The sequence below is a fragment of the Poecilia reticulata genome, chromosome 3 (assembly GCF_904066995.2).
Source record: "Poecilia reticulata chromosome 3, P_reticulata-male-v2, whole genome shotgun sequence".
Taxonomy (NCBI): Eukaryota; Metazoa; Chordata; class Actinopteri; order Cyprinodontiformes; family Poeciliidae; genus Poecilia; species Poecilia reticulata.
Genome location: NC_088832.1, coordinates 23,848,787 through 23,873,667, shown reverse-complemented (window position 1 = coordinate 23,873,667; position 24,881 = coordinate 23,848,787). Strand labels below are relative to the sequence as shown.

Below are 24,881 nucleotides of genomic sequence, written 5' to 3'. Positions count from 1 at the left end.
GTCTTTGAGGAGGAGCTGCGCCTCGAAGGCGGGGCTCGGTCCACACAGACGTTTTGCAGAGCTCAACGGTTGCCATGGAGACTCAAGTATTTCTCAAACATGCATGAAAGAAACGAGGCAAAACTCCAGGCATGTATTTGATGGTGTAGCAACATTATAACATGACATAAAGCTCAAGACAGCCAATCTTACATAACGCCGCCCTTATAATAAGAAATTAGTGCAGTAAAGGAAAGTCCATGTAAACTCAGGGATGTTACTCCGATGCCTGAAGGCTTGCATGCAGGCATCCCCGCCTGAACACAGAACCGTTTGCGGTCGGACGTTAAAATCCGATCCACAGCACATGTGTTCACTCCTGGGAGACGCGGGCTGCCTGGGGGAAGCATTACCATGTGCGTAGGACAGATCTCATCTGTCACAGTATATTACAACATAGCAGTGTGGATGAGCACAAATGCATGCCGCAGCAATCTGTCTGCATGACTTATAGATGCACATCAACTCCAGTGACAAAGCTAAACACAGGCAGATTTCACAGACGGTGGTCAGAGACTGAGATGCTGCACAATCAACGCTGAATGAACAAACTATTCCCTTAAGGATGTGAGAATTATTATTTTTCTGTTCATTTTATATAAACCAGCTATCTGTATGTGTATTCCCTTTGGGTGCATCCAAAGCAGTAATGCTTTTGTAAGTCAGGGTGCATCCATATTTGTTTATGTAAGACTATTAGGACTAGAGAGGAGGTGTTGGTAAAAAGAATGGGCTGTCTTTCCAAAAAACAGGAGCAGCCTCAAACACACACACAGTCACAAAGACGAGCATCATACAGTAACGGCCTATTTTGTTAAGCTTGCTGAGGACTCCAAGTAGATAATACCAAAGTCCTCATTTGTAATGTAAAGAGAAAAAACATGAGAGGAGAAAAAATGGCAGCCAAACAAACAGGCCTGAGTGTGGAGAGGGAAAAAATTATATATAAAAAAAAAGAAGCATGAAAAAAAGACAAAAAGTAGTCCACAGACAGACAGACATGCTGAAATGAAATATCAGGGAATAAATGTAACCACTTCTTTTCAAAGCACAGGTCCGTGCTGTAACAGTGCCCCCTGTTGGCAATCTATGAATTACACAATTTGAATTAGTTTTTCCAAACGCAAACAAAAATATCAGAAGCATAAAAATTGTGTCAGTCAAAATTTCTGCAGCAGTTGAGCTTGAACCACTTTTCACTTAAGCAATTAAACAAAAATATAATTGTGTCACACATCAGGACGCAACTTTGATAAAAGCACAAATACTTTATGTGTAAAATTCAAAATGTATCTGAATTAAACTCTGACACATTCACATGTACCCAATATCAGCAAAATTGAAACTTTATACAACTGTGTAAGAATTTCTATGTCAACAATCTCCATTAAACTTGGTCAGTTACATTTACGTTAGTAATTAAAAAAAACCTTTCACTACACTGTAGTTTTCATTTTTACTTGAGTAATCTTACAATGAAGTGTCACTACTAAATTTCTAAACTTCTGGATCTTTTATACACTGTGAGTAACTTCAACTAGTAAAGAACAGACTTGTTTAAAAAAATAAAAACCACCAGGTTTTTGGTTAAATCTGGTGGTTTGTTAAAGTTTCATATATTGAAATAAATTGATTTGGAACATTTCTCCCTTGCCTAATTTTGTTATTTTGTAATTATGTTATTTATATGGATAATTTTCATCTTGACCTTTAAAATACCAAAATTAAAATTACTCTTATGGATGTAATTTTTAAATATTAAAGTTACTCAGTTCTTTAATAGCCTTTTCACCAAATACTTTCTCACTCAAGTAATTTAGTGGGATAATTTTTTAGGCAACTACTTATATGTATATTTACAGCCCTCGTTGCTCAAAGGTGCCCATTATCATTGCATTTACTACTAAAATCACTAATGAGATATTTATAAATGTAATAACTCAGAGAACAGCTTTAATTTAATAAACTTATGTCTGGGGTCTTATGTGAAATGTACCATTTTATCTCCTCAATAAACATGAATAAACAAGAAAAGAATGTTAAGACAGTAATTCTGCAGAGTATTTTTACTGTCAAAACCCTGGGCTTCGAAATCTCCAAGTGAGTTTCACACATTTAAGGCTCACAGAGGGAACAAATTGCAGACAAGCATCCTGTCACACTGCAGTTTAAAACCTTGTGAAGGTTGTTTGTGTGTTTTGAATGAACAAGACCCGATCTGTTGTGGGAATACACAAACAGAGGAATACGATTACAGAAGCAGAGTGTGGAACAGACAACTGAGGAGTGGAGACTTAAACTAATGAAGGCAGGTTGTGCATTTCTCCACTTGTAGGATGAAACACACACTTCTATGTGTTTTTATCCTATGCTACGGAAAGCAAAATGGGTTTTATATTCATTTCACCAACCTTTGCAATGAGGCTCAGTGGATCCCTGCAGGAAGGCGGCAGGGCTGACGTCACTTCCTGTGTGAGCTCAGAATCTTCTTCCTGTTGCACATACAGTTCCAACATGGACGCCAGCTGAGAAAGCCCTTGTTTCTTCTGCTCAGACATCGAATTCAAGTCTGCAAGAATGTTAAACTTTTATTAGGGCAGGACAATAAATGAGTAACAACGATTATTGTGATAGACACTTGATCAATATCGATCGATAATATGTCTGATAGAATATCCAATAAATTCACTGAAGCATTCTGGGGTATGACTTTAGCTGCTCAACCTTTCATGGCCAGTTAAGTTGGTGGAATCAACTCACTCGCTCACTCTCTGGTTACCTAGCAACAACTAGCTCACTCATTCTTTGGTTACCTAGCAACAACCTGCCGAATAACTGCCGCAGTAGCAGTTTAATGTCTGACCACTGTGCCTCGAAGCTGCTTAAAAATATTTTAAAAAACGACATGGAATGAAAACTGTGGATAAAACAGAAACCTCATGTCACCAGTTTGACAGTAATTCAGATATTTAAAATAAAAAACTAATCAATAATTATTAATCGACTGATATGAAAAACTCATCATCCAACCCCAACTTTTATTTAAACATTTATAAGTTTACATTATGTCTGTCTAATACAACCAATTTTTATCTCACTAAAATGAACTACATAGAATTAGAAGCTCAATCAAAATCTCTCAAATAATAACTATGACCATATTTTGGCTGACAGATAATTTCACCATATTTCCTTAGTGTAAACTATTTTTAGGTTATTAAAAAAATTCCTTCAATTAATCAATTTGTTGTCGGAGAGGTCATAAAGAATTTCCCTGACTCATATGAACTCAATTTTGTACATAAAAAAGTTGAAATGCAAAATGAAATACAAGAAATGGCAAAGGGGGAAATATCACAACAATAGCAAACAAACAATGAAAACAAAGTTTTACATCAGATACTTACGTGATTCATGTTCTTCTAAAGTGTAGAGCTCATTAGTCTTGGGAGGGTTTAACTGAATAGAAGAGGAGCATATAATTAATTAATGTCATTTTTATTTTACACATATTTGTATACTTTTAGTGTTCTACATAATACTCTGTGTAGCTAGATTGCAGTTTTATCATATTTTCAGGAACAGATGGATTTCAAAAACTGAAACTTCAGAACACTACATGGTTAAAATAAATAGAGATAAAATCTTGTTTCCACATATTTTCTGAGTGAGAATAACAAGGATAATTTCTAGAAACTTACCAGAGCAAACATGAGTCTGGCAGCCAGTCGGACTGAGTCAGTAGGGAGTCTGGGGAGGAGACGGCGAAGACACTTACACTCTCTCTTATGGCCACACCATGCTTGTTTCTGCAGAAGAGGGTCATTTAACACACTGATGGGTAAAATGCACACAAAGGCATCTTTCCGTTACATTACACACTTCAGTTTTAACCTTTCACCCACAAAAAAAAGGCTTTTCTCAATGTAAAATGTATTTTCAGGACTTCAGATTTAGTCAGAGCAACCTCTTATTTCCATTGAAGTTTTGTCGGAATGCCTGTGAAGATATGTTTGCAAATTTGACAGAGAATTTCAAAAAGCTTTGAAATAATCCACAGTTGATAGAAACATATTGATTGTTCATGAATGAATTAGTGCAGTCTTTGATTACAGGTTGACAAAACACTTGAATCTCAATTTGAAAATAGTGTTAGGAAAAAAAAACTAAGAAAGTCTTATTAAAGCTATAACTTCGCAATCAAGCACAACGTTTAGTCCTCGAGTCTTTTCTCAAGTCGGAGGAAGGACGGATGAATATTTTCTGATTGTTTGCTTTGCAATCTTGTTCATCCTTTAAGGCAAAACACAGACTGTGAACGTAAATCTAAGAATCCCAGCAGGACCTGGGAAAGAAGTGGAAGAGCAGCCATTTTGGACCCAAGTTAGGCGTTTTTCTGGTTCTGGTGTGGAAAGCCGACGCTTTGAACCACTTCTCAGGCTTCGAATTTGTCGTCCTTTTTCAGTTTTCCCTTTAAACCAAAGTAGGTACAACAACTCAAAACAACGGAGGGATTATTTGCTTGTAAACAACGCGGATGCAGAAAGAGCTGGGCGGTCTTTAAATGTTCACTGGTTGCCATGGTTACTCACATTTATCTTGCCGTTTTAACATCAGCTAGCATGTTGTCAGCGTGCTACAAATGTTCATCATAGCGTGAGAAAATAAATTATTCTACCAAACTGACGTCGACTGATAATCCCTCTATAAGAAATCCTTTAGACGTATAAAAGACAGACCAACTTTTTATTAACCTCGTATTTTAATCAGTCATTTAATTTGAGTTTTTAACATTCATACCTTCATCATAAAATCTCCACCCTTTTGTAAGTAATTTGTAGATTAATTAGTTCTGTCCATCCTTGGTTGTTTTATGTGTTTTTTCTCTCTTAAATACTCATTAGTTAGTCATGTTTTGTTGTTTCCTGGAATAATCTTTGGTTCATCAGTAAAAGTTTGTATAATTCAAAATAAATCCTGATTATTCTTCATTCTTTTATGTGTGGCAAAGGTCACTGAATGGGAAACGAACAAGATTGATTCAGGATTAGAGATTACATCCAACAAATAAAACACTTTAATAAAGAAATGTGGAGTTAATGAGATGTTAAAGATCTGATTTTAGGTTTTTATTTTCAAAAGGTACTTTTAATAGGGCAAACAAACCTCATAGGGACGTATATTTAAATTTTTGGACATAACCGTGTGTTCCTAACATCAGGAATGATTCCAATGAACAAACACAAAGACTCTCCTACCTGGCAAGCTTCATTGCAGTAACGAGCCATCTTGCACTGCGAACATCTCAACAAGGTCTCTCGTCTAGACAGGAGAGAGAGAAAAAAAGTAATGCCTCACAGACACTTTCAGGAAAAAAAACGCTTCACATAACGCTTTTCTGAAAGAGATTAATTTACAAAATGTCCATTTACTTGCAACCAAAATCGTTTAGGCCAGGGCAAGAATAATTTTAAGAATAATTTTTCAGAGTTAATGACTCAACTGACCTGCAGTGGGACCGGATTATTATTCCTGTCAGGTTTTCATTACATTTAGTGTTAAATGTGCACTGGTAACTTAACCATCTATGCACTAATTTTTCCCAAGTAAAGTTCAATCACTGTCTTGACTTTTTTCAAGTAACATGCTAATCTTGTCCTTCTACATTTGTTGCACTAATCTGACTAATCAGTCACTATCAGATAACTCTATCTACTATTAAAATCTCTACAATGGTGCATTCAGGTTCCCTCTCCTCATGGTTAATGTCTGAACGTCTCGCACAGTGATGTTGTGTGACAGCTGCGCCTCCACTGGTGGTGTTTATGTGCAATTTTGGGCAAATGTAATGTCTGCTGCTTCTGTCTGGGTGAGACTGCTGTCCTTCCCAGTTTGGCTTCAGTCTGATAACAAGCTGGAGCCGAATCCGTCTGCTCCCTGCAGCCAATTACAGACAGTGGACTCCACTGCTTAAACACACACACACACGCGCACACACACCCACACGCGCACACACACACAGACAGATATGTGAATCACAGGAACCCCTCTCAGAGCGTATCATTGTGTCTGTGCATAGGTTAATATGAGCCCAGAAAATAATCTACACAGTTAGAGTGGCTCCAGTATCTAATTTTACTGAATGACTGTTTGGTAGAAAGGACAGAATGACTGATTGAGAGTTTGAGATCCATAAAATTACTGTTTCAGTCCAGTTTCCCTGCTCACAGTGTTGCTTTTAAACACAAGAGTACACCAACAATTGAGTTGCCAACACAGTAGCTGCCTTTCCAGTTGCCTTAAGACTGACGGCAATTTTAAGGGGAAAAAAAAAGTTTTTGTGCTAGCATGAAGTTTTTTTTAATAACTGTATCAACATTTGAGTATTTTGCAAAACTGCAATGGAAACGCTTTTCTCACATCATGTGAGTTTATAAAACAGCAGCATTGCTCAGTTCATTTTGTCGTTCGAAGGAGTTGAATCTGTAGTGAAATCGACAATTTCCTCAAAACCCAGCATATCCACTCCCATTTTCTTTTTAAAAATACAGAATTATAGATAAAGAAACATTTTTACAAATGAAGAAATAAGTTTAAATAATCATAAATATATTTGTGCATGTATAAAGGCAGCAGAATGTAAACAAACATCTCGGATAAGCAAAATGAACAACCAAGGAGGCAGTAAGTTTTCTCTACAGAAGAAAAACATAAACTAATGGATTCAAAAAGAAATCACATCAGAACATGTATTTATGGATGGAGGCAAAATGTAATTGTAAGGTTTATTTACAACTACAATAGTAAAAACAAAAATGTTAATTTTACACATGTTTGGATCAGAAAACAATACAATAGTTAAATACAAAAAGCCAAATGAAGATGTGTTTTATTATGAGAGGAAAGCTTTATAAACCATAAGCCTTTATGGAAAACGAATCTCTCCCTAATGCTAACAGTTTGCGCCACACTTGGCAGCAGCAGCAGCCATCAAGTGTTTTGTGGTAGCTGGTGATGAGGCTCTTACATCGCAGTGGAGGAGAATTTCACCAGCTGTTCTTTGCACAAGTGTTTTAATTCAGCTACATTAGAGGCTTTTTGAGCTGAAAGCCTTTTTAAAGAGGAGATATTATTTGTCCAGGAGTAAAGTGCCATTTTACAGCACAATCGAGTAGCTATGTTAAGGTCAAAATGCTGCATATATCAAACATAACTCAAAAGAAGTTTGACTTTGTAATTTAATGCCTTGAAATTGGGTCTGTGTCCCTTTAAGAAGCTACTCTTTCCAACGCACATTATCCCAGGCACCTGAAGCCGCAAAGTGTGTTTATCTGATTACAGCCAATATGATGTATTTGTCTGAAATGTTATTTTAACACCAGATGTAGCAGGACGAACATAGAATATTTCACCAACAGATTACAATGTTTTCTTTTTAATACGATTTAATCCTGCAGACAGTTTCAGTGTCGTTTTAAAAAGTTCAACTACTCCAAACCTACCACATCAAAAGATCCCAAATTTCATACATCAATGCAAGATGTCACTTTAAAAGAATTAAAAAGATAAATAAAAAAAAGATATCCACACCTGAAAGGTACTTCTGTTGATAAATATCCTATTTGGTTGCTTAAAATTTAATTTTTAAGCACCTAAAAGGTCCAGTGAGCTTTCAATTTTATTAGATTTGTGCATACAGTGTGTGGCAGAAAAAAAAACATAAAAGCCTCACATCTTTATGGTTTATTACATCCGGGTAAAATGGAAGAAAATTATGGAATACCAGTAATTAGATCTGACAATGGATGTTAATATGAGGGTACAAACGCAAGACGAAGTAATGGAGAACATGTTATGATGGGTGTTAATACATTAGCCCGCGGCTTATCGGACAAAGTATGGCACTTTTTATTAGAGTGGGCGCCGCTATAAAAGCTGCAGAGGACATTATTAGATCCCTGAAGCAAAATGAAGGGATTTAATATGAGTGTGTGCACACACACGGTTCAGCTGTAACCGAAGGCTGTTGCCTCCAACAACAGGAGTTAAGTGTGCCTCTATCAGCGTGGGACCAGACTGGACTGTTGTGTTTGGCCGGAGGTGGCAGCCGCCGTGCGCAAGTTTCCAAAACACTCTTCTCTCCTTTTCACTATTCTGCATTTAACCCGTTTCTTCACCATCTGTCTCTTAGTTTTCCTCCACTACGTCGCTGCCGCTGGGCCTGATTTGCAGCAACCTTCTCCAGCTTGGATCCTGATCCTGGCAAATTTATTGTGTCACCCTTCATGAAAACAGAGCTATTCATGTCACGTTGAGATTGAACAGAAACAGGGAAGCCACCCACAGTTTAAGAAACACATGCCTGTAGTTTGATGCGGAGCCATAACAACGGATCACAGAAAGTCAGACCCAGACACGGATAGATCAATTGTCATGCATTTCATAAACCCGGAGCTGTAAGCCACAAGAACCGCACACAACAAACAAGAAATCCATTTTCAGCTCCACACATATTTCTAAGACTAAACTTTATCAGTGTTGTTCCTTTGGAGGTCATTTTATAGTACCAGAGCTACAGTGCATGTAATGAAAAATTCATATTTCGCATGTTTTAATAGTTCCATTCGGATCTCAACTGCTCCTAAAAACAGCCCACGCACTCAAAAATAAATAAAAAATACAGCCAGCCATTTTTGACAACAAGTTAATGTTTTTTGCGTCTTAAAACGACATTAAAACCTTATATTTAAAGGTCACACTCAACTGGCACTACCCTGTTACCTAGCAACCACAGGAAGGCCCAGCCCCGTTACCTAGCAACCTAAGCAGAGTTCCAGCACCTTCGGTCAGCAATATGAGATCTCCAGAAAATAGTATGAAAATAAATTAGATGATGAGGTAATTTTATTTATATAGCGCATGTAAAGTTCAAAGTGCTTTACATGAATTAGAATACAAACAAAATCAAAAGAAAGACAAAAAAGTAAAAAGTATAAAACTACATATTGGTTCCCCATGTTTAATAAGAATATGAAGAAGTAGTCCATAATTTATGAATTATGAGTTTCTCTGGATTCTTGTTCTGTTAAAACTAGATGTTGGTTTTCCATGTTTGGTTCTATTAGTATATCCACAAAACTAAATGTTGGTTCCTGTTGTTCTAGGTTGACTTCTAGAGTTGTACAATGTAAAGCCAAGTGTTGGTTCTTGTTCTGGGTTGTTAAGTAGTTGGTACTTTCTAAGTTTGTTCTAAATTTGTAAACTAACAGGAGTTTCTCTACGTCTTGCTTCAATATTAATACTATAAAGCTAAATGTTGGTCTAAAGCAATGAGTACATCACAGTTTTAAAAGTAGCTAAATGTTGGTCTAAGGTACTGAGTACTCCATAATTTCTAAAAATAATAAACTAAACAAAAATGTTACATTTTTATGTTTAAAGCCAATTCCATAATTTATCAAAAATACTTAAGCAAGATAATTAAGCTGACATGGTTAAAGTACATGGATACAAAATGGAAATAGGAGACAAAATGCCAACATATGGTTACCAGATACAGATAAAAAAATTATCATGATCCCAAAATGTATGTTTTCCAGCAGTCCTAAAGGATTGTATCTTATATAGAATTTTACAATTCCTCTCTCTGAAGAAATTCATGGCACTAAAAGACATTTGGCTCTCCATACACCATGTGAGAATGAAACAGCAGGAAAATCTATCCTGAATCTGATTTCAAAACCGTCTGAAATATTTTACTGTCACAACCTCAATAATAAAAACCTTGTTTTTATCCTCTGGCTCAGCAGTCCAGCCAAGAGTCTTTCGCTTGAATGTTTAATCTGGTTCAGGCAGAATCGCACACGTTCTAGACTTTCTATTTCGTGACTCAAACACACAGCGATGGCCCGACTTTGTCTTGCGGGCAGCACACAACTAGAGTCCGGCAGCGTGTGCAGCTTTATGCAGTGCGCCATGTTTATGAACACTGATTTAACCATCCAAATATAGATGTCCACAATAACAAGAGGGACAAATCCAACAAAACAAGCAGAAAAAGCAATATTCAGGATATGAGAAACGGACTTTCCAAGCCTCAGTTTGTTGGTATTCTGCAACACAACTCTATTTGTTTCTTAAAAAATTGCTTATTTTCACGCTGAGCTGTCAATTCTACACCTGCCTGGTCCTCAGCCAGGTTTTTTGAATGAACTCTTCCTCCTTCTTCATCATTTCTTTAGCTGTTCTTCTCAGTCAGATGTTGTGCGAAGGGATGGCAGGTCCATGCTTGGATTGTAGGCACAGCAGGAAAACTCATGAATAACATTAGAAAGGTTTCATTAGCAGCATACAGAACACTGAATTAATGCTTCCCTCTCTTCCTCCCAATGTCAAATTGTTTTCCTCTTTTGCTGCTTTCCCTCTGTACTCATTAGGTTGCTCATTTCCTGATATTCCACAGCTTTTATTTATATATTTTAAATCAGTGATCACATCCCTGACAGCCAACATCTGTATAATCTGTTGGTTAAGCAGAGGCATTTGTCATCTCAAAGGCATCTCAAGAGCAACGTTTTGTTGCTCTGGTTAGCATAAATTTAAATAAATTTGTTTTTGTGTCTCTTGGTTGGACTATACATATTCATCAGTATTCTATAAAAATGTGGGAGAAACTCCACTAATGTGTAATTGTAAGGAAGAAAGTAGAGTAAAAAAAGGCCTGTTTGGAAATAGTTGAAATCCACAGTTTTGCATATTAAAAGTATCTCTTTTGTTGAAATAAAACTGATTTACATTATTTTTCCATTTTGTGTTAAGCATGAAAAATACTTTCTCTTGCTTTCACTTGGTTTATTTCCTCTCATCAACAAGTAAACAATAAAAACTAATCTTTGGTAGCTGAAAACTAGTTGGGGCGACTCATTAACCAGGCAACACCTGCAAAACGTTTTATATTTTTTGACGGCTTTCATGGAAAACGTTATTTAAAAAAACAAATTGTAATTTAAATTTGCCATAAAGATAAACTAGACAAATCTAGCCAAATCAGAAAATGGGATAATATGAGCCTAAAGGTAGATTTGTCTAGTTTATCCTTATGACAAATTTAAATGACGATTTTTTTTCTTCCTAATAATTTTTTTTTTTAACCGACACCGTGAAACACGGCACCCTCACTTAGTTAAATCCACTGAAATCATTTCTTTAACACAAAGAGCTCTGACAATTGTTATATTTTGAACTCTACATTATGAGTTTTAGAAAATAAAATTAGCAGTAAAATAGTGTTGACTATTTGATAAACGGGTCAGATTTGTATTGAACTTGAGTCTGTAAGTCCATTTGAAATGCAGGCTGCATTTTCTTTTGAATATAATAAAAATTTTGCATTTTTTTCTGCAAATAATTTGGAGCAACATTTGACAGAAAAATCCAAAATCAGGTGAATCATTGAAGACTGAAACATTGCACAACTATTAGGTTTTAAATCCAAACCAGCAGATTCTGGTCAAAATAAGGAGTAAATGGATGTTTTGGGAGTTTTTCCCATTAATTCAATGGACTGCTCATTATAAGAAGGTATAATGCTTGGTATGATGAAGTAAATCATGAAGACATCAACCATTTTTAATTGTTTATTTAGCACAAACCTTATGCGATTGCAATATTAGCAACACATTTTCTGTACATCATGCAGTTCTACTTAGAGCTAATGAGAAGCCAAAACTCCTTTGTTTTTACTCCTTTTGCAAAAAAAGAAAAACAAGCCCAAGAAAGATGTTTTTATTTTACGATCAAAGCCTAAAGAAGAAAGCAGAAGTTAATTTGTACGGAAGGTCCAGAAAAAATGTGGGCCAGGAAAACATAAAGATAGAAACAGAAGAACTAGAAGAACATGATAAATATAAATAGAAGCTGTCACTCATCAGAACTGGAGGTACTGGGAGACGCTGGTTGCTCCATTAATATGCAAGTCAACAGATCTGTGTTCTTACATGTGTGTGTGTGTGTGTGTGTGTGTGTGTGTGTGTGTGTGTGTGTGTGTGTGTGTGTGTGTGTGTGTGTGTGTGTGCGCGTGTGTGCGGTCAGTTTTGTTAAGTCTTTGCTGTGAGACATCTAATTAGGCCTACCTCAGCATATCCCTGTTGGTGTGTGCAGCATGGTAATTGATTCCCCATGAGTAAAAGCTGCAGGAGATTCTGTTCCAGCTACAACTTGGTGCATCTCAACAGTCACAGAGTGAACTCTTTCCACCACAGCACAGAAAATTTCACTCCAAAATGGTACAAATATATGATAAATTTTCCTTCTTGATTGTTTTTGACCACATATTTGATTGCTGCTGGGCTGCTTGGCTCAACTCTTCAGTTCCCTGCAGCAGGAAATATTCAAACCAGAAGAAGCAAGTCCGAATAATATTCAGTTTACAAGATAAAGAGATTCCTCAATATCGTCCAGACTACTGGGATGTATAAATTTTAAGAAATAATAATTGGTAGCGATCGTTCCAAAAGAGTCACCACTGCCACCTACTGTTGGCCACAGACCATGGCTTATGGAGACAAATCAAGACGTGGATTTATTTTAAACTGGAAAGTGTAGAGAACCACTTTCGCAATAATTAACAACAAAAGGAGGGTGGAAAGTCAGGACTTTTCCCCAGTCCTCAAGCATTTGGTGTGAGTTATACTGAGCTCTACTTAGAGCAGTGGTGTCCAAAGTCGGTCATGAAGGGCCGGCATCCTGCATGTTTCAGTTCTCTCCTTGGTGGTATAACAACATCCTCAGCATGTCAATGTTCTTCTCAGGCCTTCTAATGAGCCTTCATTTCCATGAGGTACTGCATGTAAACATCCGTTTATTTGATGTGACATTAGCTAAAAGTGTGACGCTACAGTTAGCTTACCAAAACATTGTATTTAAAAATATTCATGGATAAACAGCTTAAAATCAGTTCACTAAAAAGAAAGCCTGAAGACAAGGAGGAAAGTTTCTCAGGGTGAGTTGGAGAACAAAAGATGGTGACGAGACGGTGACCAGCACTGCGCCCTGCGCTGACAGTCTGCATCTTAACGCCTAAAATAAAATGATTTATCTTGGCTATCTACCAGCTGAAAGAAAATGTTTGACTCAAGTCTATTTTTTTTTCTAATACATGCTTTCAGAATCAGTAAATAACTCAAAACATCCCTAGTTGATGTGTTCATGGTTTCAATGTGGCCAGTCACAAACAGCGCCACCCTTCATATCAGGAGGAACAAAGATAAAGAGCTAAGAGAACAATATTTTTATTACAGGCTGCATAAGTTAAAATATGTTAAAATATTGTGTTATTGTGGAGGAAATTTCAAGTTAGGTGGTTAGTTTGTTAAATGTGGTAAGTATGAGGAACACTGACTTGGGATAAGGGTTGGGCTGTAGATATTAATGAAAAATGAATGGAGGTCAATTAAAAGTCCTTGTGAAGACAGAAAGACATGCGAAGTGCGAGTGTACTTCTATATACTGTAACTGGACGGCGAGCTTCAGGGTATTTATCAGAAAACTTCACTTCTTTGAATTTCTACTAGTTAGATTTAGAGGTATGGTGTGACTTAAGTTTTGGTTAAGGTTAGAAATAGGCTATAAATGGTTATTGTTGAGACATGTGGGCATACACGCAGTTCCTAAAATGAATAGAAATCAATACTAAGTCCTCAGTTTGCATTGAAGTAAAAGGCTGTGTGCGTGTGTGTGTGTGTGTGTGTGTGTGTGTGTGTGTGTGTGTGTGTGTGTGTGTGTGACAGACAGACAGAAAGAAAGCAGCTGCATCCTGAGTCATCTGCAACCTGAGGGGAATCATATGGAACGAGTCTCCTCATGGTTTCATTGGTAAAGCGAGACACACAGCTTGGGGTCTGAAGCAATAAGCTGGAGCTGGGCCTGGCACGATAACAAATATTGTTTATCATAATTGGTAAATTGCAATAAATGGTATAATAACTCAAGTATACCCTCTCAAAGATCAACAATCTTTCATTTAAACATTTAACTCTGGAAAGGGAAGGCATCTTAAATATCCAAAACAACAAATAAAATGGATACTAAAGTCGCTGTTAACAAAAACAAGATGTAAGCCACTCAATTAGTATTTTTCCATTTCTGTTTTTAAGTTTCATACCATCAGCATATCGTGATGCAACACTCTGCATTGAACCCCATTGAAAAAACCCTGGTTTTTCCACTAAATACTGATTTCTGAACTCTTCCTGAGTTAAAACTTTAGTTTTGTTGTTTCTAAATGAACATGTTTTCTTTGCATTATTTGAGGTCTGATTTGCAGATTTTGACCACTTCTCATTTTCTGCTAAGTTTTTGCTTGGAATCTCAAAGACATGTTGTCAGCAGTTAATAGAACAAAAGAACCTTTTACTCAATCATTTACCGATTAAGAGTAAAATCAGAGAAACTGATCATCTTAAGTGGTCTCTCAATGTTTTTCTAGAATTGTATAATGCATCACACTAGATACCGGGATATGAATTTTATCCCATATCTCACATCCCTCCTATGCATAATTTAAATATTCCAGACAGATGAGTTGTACAACTCTATACTGCAGTTTATTGAAGGTCATCACAAGAAATTTAAAAGCTACTGTGAAGCATGAGAAGAGCCAGGATAAAGGGAGTAACCAGGAGAAGTACGAGCAGATGTGGTTTGATCTCAGTGAAATGCCTGGCAGCTGAATTTCCAGGGACCAGAATGAAGCCTAATGAAAGAAGTATGGCTGTGTGATATTCTCACTGAAATGCAAACAAGAAGTCACAAAAGATCCTGAGCTCTGAAGTGCGGGTACAGCAGGGCTGACGAAGGAGCCAGTGAGCATCAAGACACACACACAGCCAGTAACCATCAGTGTGTAGCTGCGGGATGAACCCAGACCGGTCAACAAGACGAGAACTGAAACCTTTAAGAGAATAAATTCATAACAACTAGAACTGAAACCATAAACTTAGTGTTAGTGTTTAGTCTAGAACAGTGTTTAAGAAACAGTGTTTCTCAACCTTTTTTGGGCCAGCACCCCCCCAGCCTTTATCCAGATCCCTCACCGCCCCCCACCAAAGAATTTGCAGGCTACTTTGCACTGAATATTATTTTATTATTAATATTGTTATCACTATTGTAGATGTTTTGATTTTTATGCTTGTTTCTGTATTTATCATCAAAAATAATTTCCCAGAGAACATAAAAGTCATGGGAATAGAAATTATTTTCACAGGTGTCTACGAAAAATTTTATGAACATTCAAGTTAAAATTTGTAGGCCTAACAGCAGCCAGTCAGAGTGGAAAAAATATTCTTATTTTGTGCCATTTTCTAATTGTTAAATATTCCACAAAATGACCAGATAAAAGATGTACAACATGCCAGCTTAAACTGTGAACTATTTGCAAAACGACTGAGCTCTGCAACATTAAAACATGGATAGAACTGTAACTACATTAATCATAACTCTTCTCTTCGGATCAGCTCTGTGCTGCCTTCAGGAGAATGGGACATCAGAGTATCATCCATAAAATTTCACCCACATGGCATTTATTGTGCAAACCAGAGCTTTCAGTGGAAAAACAAAAGTTCCAGATCCTTTTAATGCAATACAAATATGAGACAGAAACATGGATTATATCTTTATATAGATCTGTCTATTGATTTATAGATTAATAGTTTTACTGGACAGAAATTACAAAGAACAAATCTGGTTCTTAACCAAATCCTAATGAGTAAATTGAAAGTGTCATGGAGTCATCAGCCTCATTACAATAACACTGACATGAAAAATAATATTGAAGAAATAAATATATCAAATCTAATTAAAAACATAAATAAGTGATCAGTTATTTACTGTTCTGTAAGATACATTTATTCTCAGTACTAGATGTGGTCTCAACAAATCCATGACACTTCAAACTTATTATTTTACCTTTTATCTGGAAATAGTGTCTGCTTATTCTTGCCATACAGTCCTCTGTATTAATTATTGCTCGAAAGGTCTTGCCATACCAGTTTATTCCTCTGTATTTACTTTAGTTTCTTAGTTTATTCTTGCATTTTTTTCTTCATTCATTTCCATTTAGTTTCCTTTGATTAGTATTATCCTCTCTTGGTTTATTGCTATGACCACTTTAGTTTCTTTCCTGTTGCTAGATTTATTTTATCCTTTATTGACCATCAGTAATCTTCACTCATCACCTGCTGCGCCGCTTAATCGTCATGTGTTTCATATCATGTGTTGATTTTTCACTGTTCAGCGTCGGATTCTCTGTTTTTCTGCCATAATTCACATCTAGTTCGTCGCTCTGTTTTATTTCCCGCTACTCCTGTTTCAGAGTTTTGCGTAATGTGCGAGTCGTTTGTTATCTTAACCCCTTCAGGTGCGCAGCGGTCGGGAAACATATCGATGGGGAAAAGGCGAACTGACATACATTTTTTAAAACAACGGAAACAATTTTGGTCTTCTGATTATTGAAATTTAAAAGTGCTGTGTTGTTCTATCACCCCCGTTTCATATCGGGCCACTTACAGCTCCGGTGTTAACGCTATAAAATGAACGCTCTCCATCGTGGTATCACCCATGGAGGGATTTTTTTATTTAAATGGATTAATTTTTCAGAGGGATACAAAGTGAGGGTATTGTGATTTTAGTAATTACATGTTTATAAGAGCGATTTTCTGTTGTCCTTCCATGGTAGCGGGCAGCTTTCAAACGGAAATAAAACACTTTTTAATATAAGTTGCTGCTTTGACATGATCACAGAACTGCTAAAACATATGTACAAAAATACCAGACAAAGTGAATCACAGCAACGTCAACAGCTGGTGTAACGGTGAACTGTTGCGGTGAAGCTACTAGCAGAAGCGGAGCTGCACCAAGAAGCTACAAACACTGAAGAGAAGAAGAGCTGCCATCCATACAGTTGCAGCCAGGCATGATTTAATGTTACACAATACAGTTTTGCCAAGTTGCTCAAAGTCTAAACTGGTATTGTTGTGCATATAAGGTGTAAAGTTTACTTTCGACCAAACGCCCCCCAAAGGAATCCCAGCGCCCCCCTTTTGTAAAAATTTCTGCCAGCGCCCCCTGCCGTGCTCTGAATGCCCCCTGGGGGGCGGTACCGCCCACGTTGAGAACCGCTAGTCTAGAACCTAGAGGGCCACATAATAAGCTATGGTGGGCCAGATTTGGCCCACAGGCCTCAAGTTTGACACACATGGATTAGACAATCTAATCCTCATCGGTCTTGAATTATAGCTATTCTACATGATCCAAACAAATAACAGATGCTCTAGATGTGCTACACTAATAATAAATCCTCACTGAACTCTTTTCTTTTTCTTGACTCCACTCCTCTAAAGGGGGAAAAGAAAGAACAGATTTTTATTAACTGTGCTACACGAGGCCGAAGCTCGGCAGACAACTTTTATGTTCACCCTCCTGAGGACCCAGATTTAATTTCTGCCAACAGATGTGCGTTTTAGATGATTACTAACACACACATGTGGAGGTGGATTCCCTGCGTACAGCAGATAACTCGGTTTACAAATGATACAGCTGTCTGCAATTTTTTTCCAGGCACCTGGGTGTGAAGCAGCAGGAGATAAAGAAAACAACACAGTTTGGGAGGAGCGGGATAGATGTTGGTAGGATACAGAAAAACAATCTGTGTGAGGAGGAAGGAAGCAAAAGCAAGGAGAGACAGAAACACATTTGAACAATGAGAAACAAGACAGTGGAAGAGAAGGTGAGAGGAATTAGATGGAAGGTAGAAAGACAGATGTTGGAAGAAGCAGATGGGGAAATAAATTGAGCGGAGGAGGCCTGCTCTCATCCGCTCCTCTTGGTTTGTCATCTGAAGCAGTCATCTGTATGCCGCCTATATAACCAGATCCACACACTTTCTTATCAGTCTGTCTGCGGGGATGAAAATGCAACGGAGGTTTGGAAACGTGTCGGATTCAGGGCGTTGCTTTTACACATTATGCAGAAAAGCTGCATGTAAGACTGCATGTGTGTGTGTGGGGGTGCGTGTGTGTGTGCGTGCGTGTGTTTGTGTTAGTCAAATGTGAAACCGAGAAGGTTTTCACCCTGGGAGAACAAAGTGAGGAAAATGTCACCCTGCGCCCATGTGAGGCTGAGGAGGTAATCTCCACCACATGTGAACCTTTTTCCTGCAGTTTCCTCCCCTGCTCACCTTTACCTGTCAACAATCATCTCAAACTGGGCCTAATGTCTTGTTTCCACTGATCGGCGTGGCACGAGTCGGGACGCCTTTTTTGTCTGTTTCCACTGTGAAAGCGGCTCATATCGCACCACACCTGGTACGATTAGGGCGGAGTTACTGGCGTCACAATAAGCTATAGATCAATTAATCAAATGATAAATTTTAATTTGCAAATTTTTCTCTTTTCTCTCTTTCTACCAAAAACTGAATGTCAAAAGTTTTCAGTGTGTTGAATTGGTCTCAACTAGACCCTTCTTTGAAGGTCAGTTTTGCTTACAGAGACTTCATAATTCATTTTGTTTGATGTTTCTGTTGTTTTGTTTATCTATTTTGCATATTTAAAAAGTTTTCCAGTTCCAGTGTTAAATGTCTCTTAGAAATTAAAGTTTACTGATCTTTGAGAATGTGAACTTGCATTATTACACCATTTGTTGCGGCTGTCTAATAAAAATGCCAAGAAAAGCCGTGGGTGGCAACATGTTTGGCTCTTCCACTTCCAACGATTGTTTTAAATAAAAAAAAACATACTTTATAGGCAAAACAATAACTACAATTTTCTTACAACTTAGTTGAAAATAAAAGTTAACTTAGTCTGACATTTCAAGTACAAAAAGTGGTAAAAAAAACATAATTTTACAGAATGCACAATCGAACTCCGATGCCGATCAGAAAAGCGACCTCTGTTCCCTCTAAAAACCAGGAAGTGAACTCTAGCGTGGTACAAATGCATATGTGAATGCAAGCAGACTGGAAACCGCTCCAAAAGCAGGAAGCGAACTATAACGCAGGGCATTCTGGGTAAAAACAATCAAAACAAACCTCCCAGTCTAGCACTAGCTGGAGAAACGGCTTGTTGTCTTTTATCAAAGACAGATGAGGAATGCTATAAAACCTTCCAGTTTCTGGTCAGAAAGTGGAGGTGGTGTTATGATCTGGGCTTTGGGTTCGTGTTACGCAATCATTTTCCCCAACAGTTACAGAACCTAAAGAGAACTCCCACGTTTTAACGTCTCACATCTCTGATTGGCGCCGTCATAGTTTGCTGATAACACTCGCCTACTGTGAATGTTTCTCTTCTTTGTTCTTCAGCCTCCAGCTAAAAGGCATCAGCACACGGCTGAAATTAGAACAAGCATCTCAAGTTAGACTGCCTGTCAATATTTCTCTCTGTGTTCTTTAAAAATAACAAAGACCCATGGAAACTGGTGTCATCTAGCTTTCAATCAAATGCTTTGCTCTATAAATAAGACAAGAGCTTTTAGATGTTTGTTTTTTTTAATCTGCGGTGTGTGTTTGCACACGGTCCAAAGAGACGCCGAGTGAGAGATTGGTGTCAAATATAAAGACTTGATGGAAGACGTGTTGCCCCCACCCCATGCACACACACCCCGACACACACAGGCTGAAAAGCATTAAATATCTGGGCTATAATCTGTCTGTGGCTCCTCCACCACTTCCATCCATTTCTAAAACTTCTTTCATCAGTTTCAAGGCAGGCAAAACAAAAAGTGTCAAACCGCGGTTGCACCGCCGCTCAGCAGCTGTCTTTAGAGGATTCGGACGAGACGAACGGCCCTCTGGTTTTTTTAGCTTTGCTAAAGGAGCAGTTAAGGCTCTGCATGTTCCATTTTAAATTGCAAATGGCACTGCAGATAAAAACTGCCTGGATATATCAGTGAAGACTATCAAACATTTTGCAATATATAATCCCTGTACGTTTATATTCAACCATACATACATATGCTTAAAAAAATGAATGTACCTTCAGAGTTGGGTTTTAAATTAAAATTTTTGTCAGAAACTGGAATTCTGTGGATGTTTAAGGATGTGCTCCCCACAGAGAGCTTTTAAATCACCTGGTAGAGTGTCGGTTTGCTACGTGTGCAAGCCGCAGCTCACTTCTTCAGACTTCTTCACGTGACCATTTATTCTTATAGATAAAATGCCTTAAAATCTTTTTTTTTTTTTTACTTTTTAACTCAAATCTGAGCTGTAAGCTCCTTTTGCCTTTTGAAATTTTAGATCTTCTCTGTTTGCTTTTTTTCCCCCATTATGATTTTACTTTCTTGAACAAAAATCTAATTTTAGGTGATATAAAAGAATATGATTATTCTTTTAAGCGTGAAATTGGTGGTCAAATAACATGAAGGTAAATATATAAAATGTAAATGTTTACTGATAAGAGACATGTTTTAGCCAACCCTGTCACAATAAGCAATTAATCATTTAGTAAAATGAACCAGATTATAAATTTTTAATTTTGAGACTTTATAATCCATTTTAATTATGGTTTCTCTTGTGTTTGGGTTTTATTTATTGTTTTGGTTCTCATGTTTTATTTTGGATTTTAAATATCTTCCAATGTTGAGTTTTTTTTAATTAAAGTTTAAAGGTATTTGCGTTATTATTCCATCATCAATACATTACTTCAAAATGGTCTCACAACAACAATATTATAATTTATTATAATTTATCGCAGTATCTTCATTTGCCAGCAAACTTTTTATCGCGACAGGCCGGGATCTATCTTAGACGAGTTTTTTAGACTTTTTAGATGTTTAAATATTAATAAAATATCCAGAATTATGCATCACTTTGAACATGTTTCCTTTTTTTCTAGCAAAGAATAAAAATCCTGACTTCTTCATGTTGTTAGCATTTTTCTCCTGACCTTCATGACCTTTGTTGTGAGTGTGAGAACATAAAAGCTGGTTTTTTTGTTGTTGATCCTGTTAAGTTTTGTGCGTCGGAGTTTATTCCCTCAGCTTTTATCACTCATTTTGGACCTGCAAGCCTTCAAGGCCTGTAATTAACTCCAGCTTTGATGCTCATTTCCTGGACACACAAACACAGAAACAGGCTCCGTTCTCCCAGTGATATGGCCAAACAATCGTGTTTCTTTAACACTCTGTCATGCTGTGAAGCTAATTGTTTCAGTAAAACTAGAAAAATGCACGCCACACGTGTGAGGCCACACGCTGCGTTCATGTGCGCGCCACCGCGTGTGTGACATCAAGACAACTTGCAGGTCTTCAGAAAACAAATCAATAAAGCTTTCTGAACCTCGGCTCTGATGAATGTCTGCTGCAGCAAAATGTAGCCATAACATTTATTCAATACCTCAAAAATATAATTATAGCTTTGACCTTTGACCTTCACCAAACCCCACACCGCAACACACACATAAAACTGCTGATTGCCCAAAGCGTGGAAACAATAAGTGGTGTAATTTTTTCTTTTATTGATTCCTTTTGCTGTAATTCCATCTTATATGCTGCATATTTTTTAGATATTGAATACATGTCAGGTTACGGTGGAGCTTCTGGCTGTAACTGGTTCTGCTCCAGTCAGCCGACTGGCTGACTCGTCTCCATTAGCAGTTCCTCTTCCTTGTTTTTAATAACCACTGCAGGAGTAACAAAAGCTACATTGTCTCTCTGCATTAGTGTAGCTTTTTCAAATGTCTACATAGCTTAATATCAAGTTAACATTGCATTTAAAAAAATAACATCTAGCGATATCTATAAATTATGCTCTCTACCAAAAAAATTCAAAAGGAGAATTTTTAAAAAATCACTTAATGTCCTTAAAGTGGAACCATTATGTAAAAATCACATTTTGAATGTTTTTATGCTTCCAATTGAGTTGTGCTATTTGTAAAAGCAGTACAACTATTAAAAAAAGGTTTTTGGTGTCACTACCCCTCACCTAGCAACCTCAGGCCTTTTACCTAGCAACAAAAGCAGAGTTCCACCCATCACCTAGCAACCCAGGGTGAGCACCAGCATGTTTGGTCAGCTGGTTCATTCTTGTTGGTTGTGCAGAAGACTCTACTTCTGCTTTTCAAAGATGTACGGTTGTATAGTCTCCATGTCTTTCCAGACCTTTTCATGTGCGAATGTACATGAAAAGGGGTGTGACCAGGCCTGTTACCTAGCAACCTCAGATTTAAGGTGACAAGACGTCCTAAAGCATCTCATTCTGAAAGGACCTTAAAATAGACATGAGAGTTACCTTTTGATTGCTACTATGACTGTATTATATGTGCATTAAAGCCTCAGTAATTTATCCACTTGTTCATGTGACGCTCAAAGGAAGAAATAAGAAAAGGAACAGTCTTTCTGTCCTTGATAAACAACTTTCCCTCAGTGATGAAGTGGGTTGGAAGGGGTTGAAAAGGAGTAATTAAGAATCCAGATGGACAAATTTCATCTGGATGAAGCAGAAGGAAAAAATACCAAGGAGGCAGATGACGCATCCTCGGTACATGTCTCATGAAGTTTAATCACTTCTCATTTCCTATTACGCAATTTACTCTAAAAATGTGAAAATACAAGGATATGAATAAAAATAGTAATGAAAGCCTTTAACAGGTTTACTTTGCTAAACTGACTGACTGGACTGAAATATGACAGCATATTAGGGACATTACAGATAAAGATTTTCTGCCAAAAACTCACACATTTTCAAAACAAAATAAAAAGCAAGGAAAAGTTAGAAAATAAAAAAATGCTAGACAATTTTTGACTTTTCAAACTCCCTGTTTTTTCTAGAAATTTTCTGACATTAATCTGAGTTTTTTTTTTTTTCCAAGAACATTTTCAACTTTTCCAACTCAGAAATGTTCTTGGTTCTTCTAGAACGTTTCTGAGACAAATCTCAAATTTTATTTTTTTTTCTAGCAGCTTTTTGACTAAACTCCTTCAGTAACTCAGTTTTCTCTTCTGTTATTGTGTTGTGTTCAGGCGTAGGCGTAGGTCCATGGCAGATAGAAAAAAAAGAGAGAAAGTTTCCACCAAAAAACTCTGGAATTTTTGAGATCTCAGAAATGTTTAAGATAAAACAAGAAAGTTTAACAATTTCCACATTTGGCTCAACATCATGTAGTTCTTTAGTAATTACTAATCTATCGCAGGTAACAAAACATCCTGGTCGTTTATTCAATAACATTTTGAGAGCATTAATCATTCATGAAACACAAAAACACAGAGACTTAAGTAATTCCAGCTTTACAAAAATCCTTCATTGCAGACTCGCTGCTTTACAACAAACGAGTCGACAATGTTAAATTTCACCAAAGAGCAAGAGCGCCACCTGGTGACTCACTGAAAAACTACACTAGGTTTTAATCTGAGTAAAATAATTCAACACCCGTTTTAAATGAAAGCATTAATTGTGCAACATGCAGAGGAAGCAGTGCAGCTTTTTAAAAGCAGGTGTGTTGGAGCACACGCGCACACACACACACACACACACACACACACACACACACACACACACACACACACACACACACCTAAGATCCAGTTTACGACAAAATAAACAAAAATACACTTTTATGAAACACAAAAATCTGGCGGTGCTTACAGCTTCTGTTAGCTAAAATACCGAACAGAGTAACTCGCATTGTGAGATTGGACCCTCACAGTTCGGACTCGAGCCGGGTCTTACCGGGTGAAGCAGTAGTGGCAGACTTCCCTGGCCCGTTTGCCGGACACGCAGGACGCCAGCGGCTCGGCGGAGGTCACCAGCTGTCCCCGGCGGATCCCAGCTATGGCCCGGAGACCGTTCCCCTTTCCCGGACAGACAAACCGCTCCACAGTCGGCAGCATCCCTGCTTTTTGCTCCATGTGCGACGAGCTCTGTTTACATCCGTAATGAGAGCGACGTCATTACGTCACGTGTGCGTACACAGAAACGATACGTAAAAAAAAAAAAAAAAACGTTATTTATTTAGTGCTTTTTTTCTTATTTTTTCTGGATTTATTTATTTTATATTAATGTATCTCGTTTATTTGGAATATGTATCTTTACTTGCTTAAACTTATCTTGATTGTCTTTTATATTGTCATTACATTTGATGTGTTGCTCTTTATATATAATTTATAAATAAATTATGTATATATAACATATGTAATCAGTTGTCTAATATAATTTTTTTAAATATGTTTATAAATATATATTTGTATTTACACATTTATAATTATATAACTATAATTCATGTTTATTATATATAATAAATTATACTAAAAATATAAAATACATATCTAAAAATATAATTTAGATATTTTATATTTATATTATATAAATATAATGCATATTTATTTTAGATATTCTGTTCAATAACATTAAAAATACATTAAAAATAAAAATATTCATACAGATTTTATTTTAATAAAAAATAAATAAAATGCAGTTGTATATTCTTTTTATTAAACAAAATGGTACATTTAGGTGCATATTTTTATTAATTTTAATCACTATTGCTTTAATAGAAAAGCCCATTTCCGCCACGCTCATGTAAAAATAAACATTTCTCATAATTATGACTTAGCAATCTCATAATTATAATCTCATAATTATGAACTACACTTTTTAAAATTCTCCTATATTTAAATTTTTTTTTTTCATATAATGCCCTTAAACACACCTAAAGGAAGAATCAGGAAGCACATCAATGAAGAATACAAATTAAATCCCTTTGAGTAAATTATGATAAATATTCTGTCTCAGATCACTGCAACTCCTGTTATGTTTTGTGAACAGCATATTATTATTTCTGGACGGAATCTAAGTTGCT

At 36.9% G+C, this 24,881-nt stretch overlaps 1 protein-coding gene across 2 annotated transcripts in view; it reads right to left on the bottom strand.

The window, feature by feature from the left end:
* The window catches only part of smyd3 (SET and MYND domain containing 3), an 85,316-nt gene extending 61,339 nt beyond the window's left edge, over nt 1–23,977 (bottom strand). For both annotated transcript variants that reach the window (XM_008405771.3, XM_008405772.3), the window contains exons 1-5: nt 23,753–23,977; nt 5,298–5,361; nt 3,741–3,848; nt 3,447–3,498; nt 2,451–2,608 (exon numbers count right to left, since the gene is read on the bottom strand). In XM_008405771.3, coding sequence (XP_008403993.2) covers nt 2,451–2,608; nt 3,447–3,498; nt 3,741–3,848; nt 5,298–5,361; nt 23,753–23,931 — 561 coding nt within the window. In that variant the 5' untranslated portion in view covers nt 23,932–23,977. The remainder of the gene's footprint in view (nt 1–2,450; nt 2,609–3,446; nt 3,499–3,740; nt 3,849–5,297; nt 5,362–23,752) is intronic.
* Nucleotides 23,978–24,881: the final 904 nt, after the last annotated feature.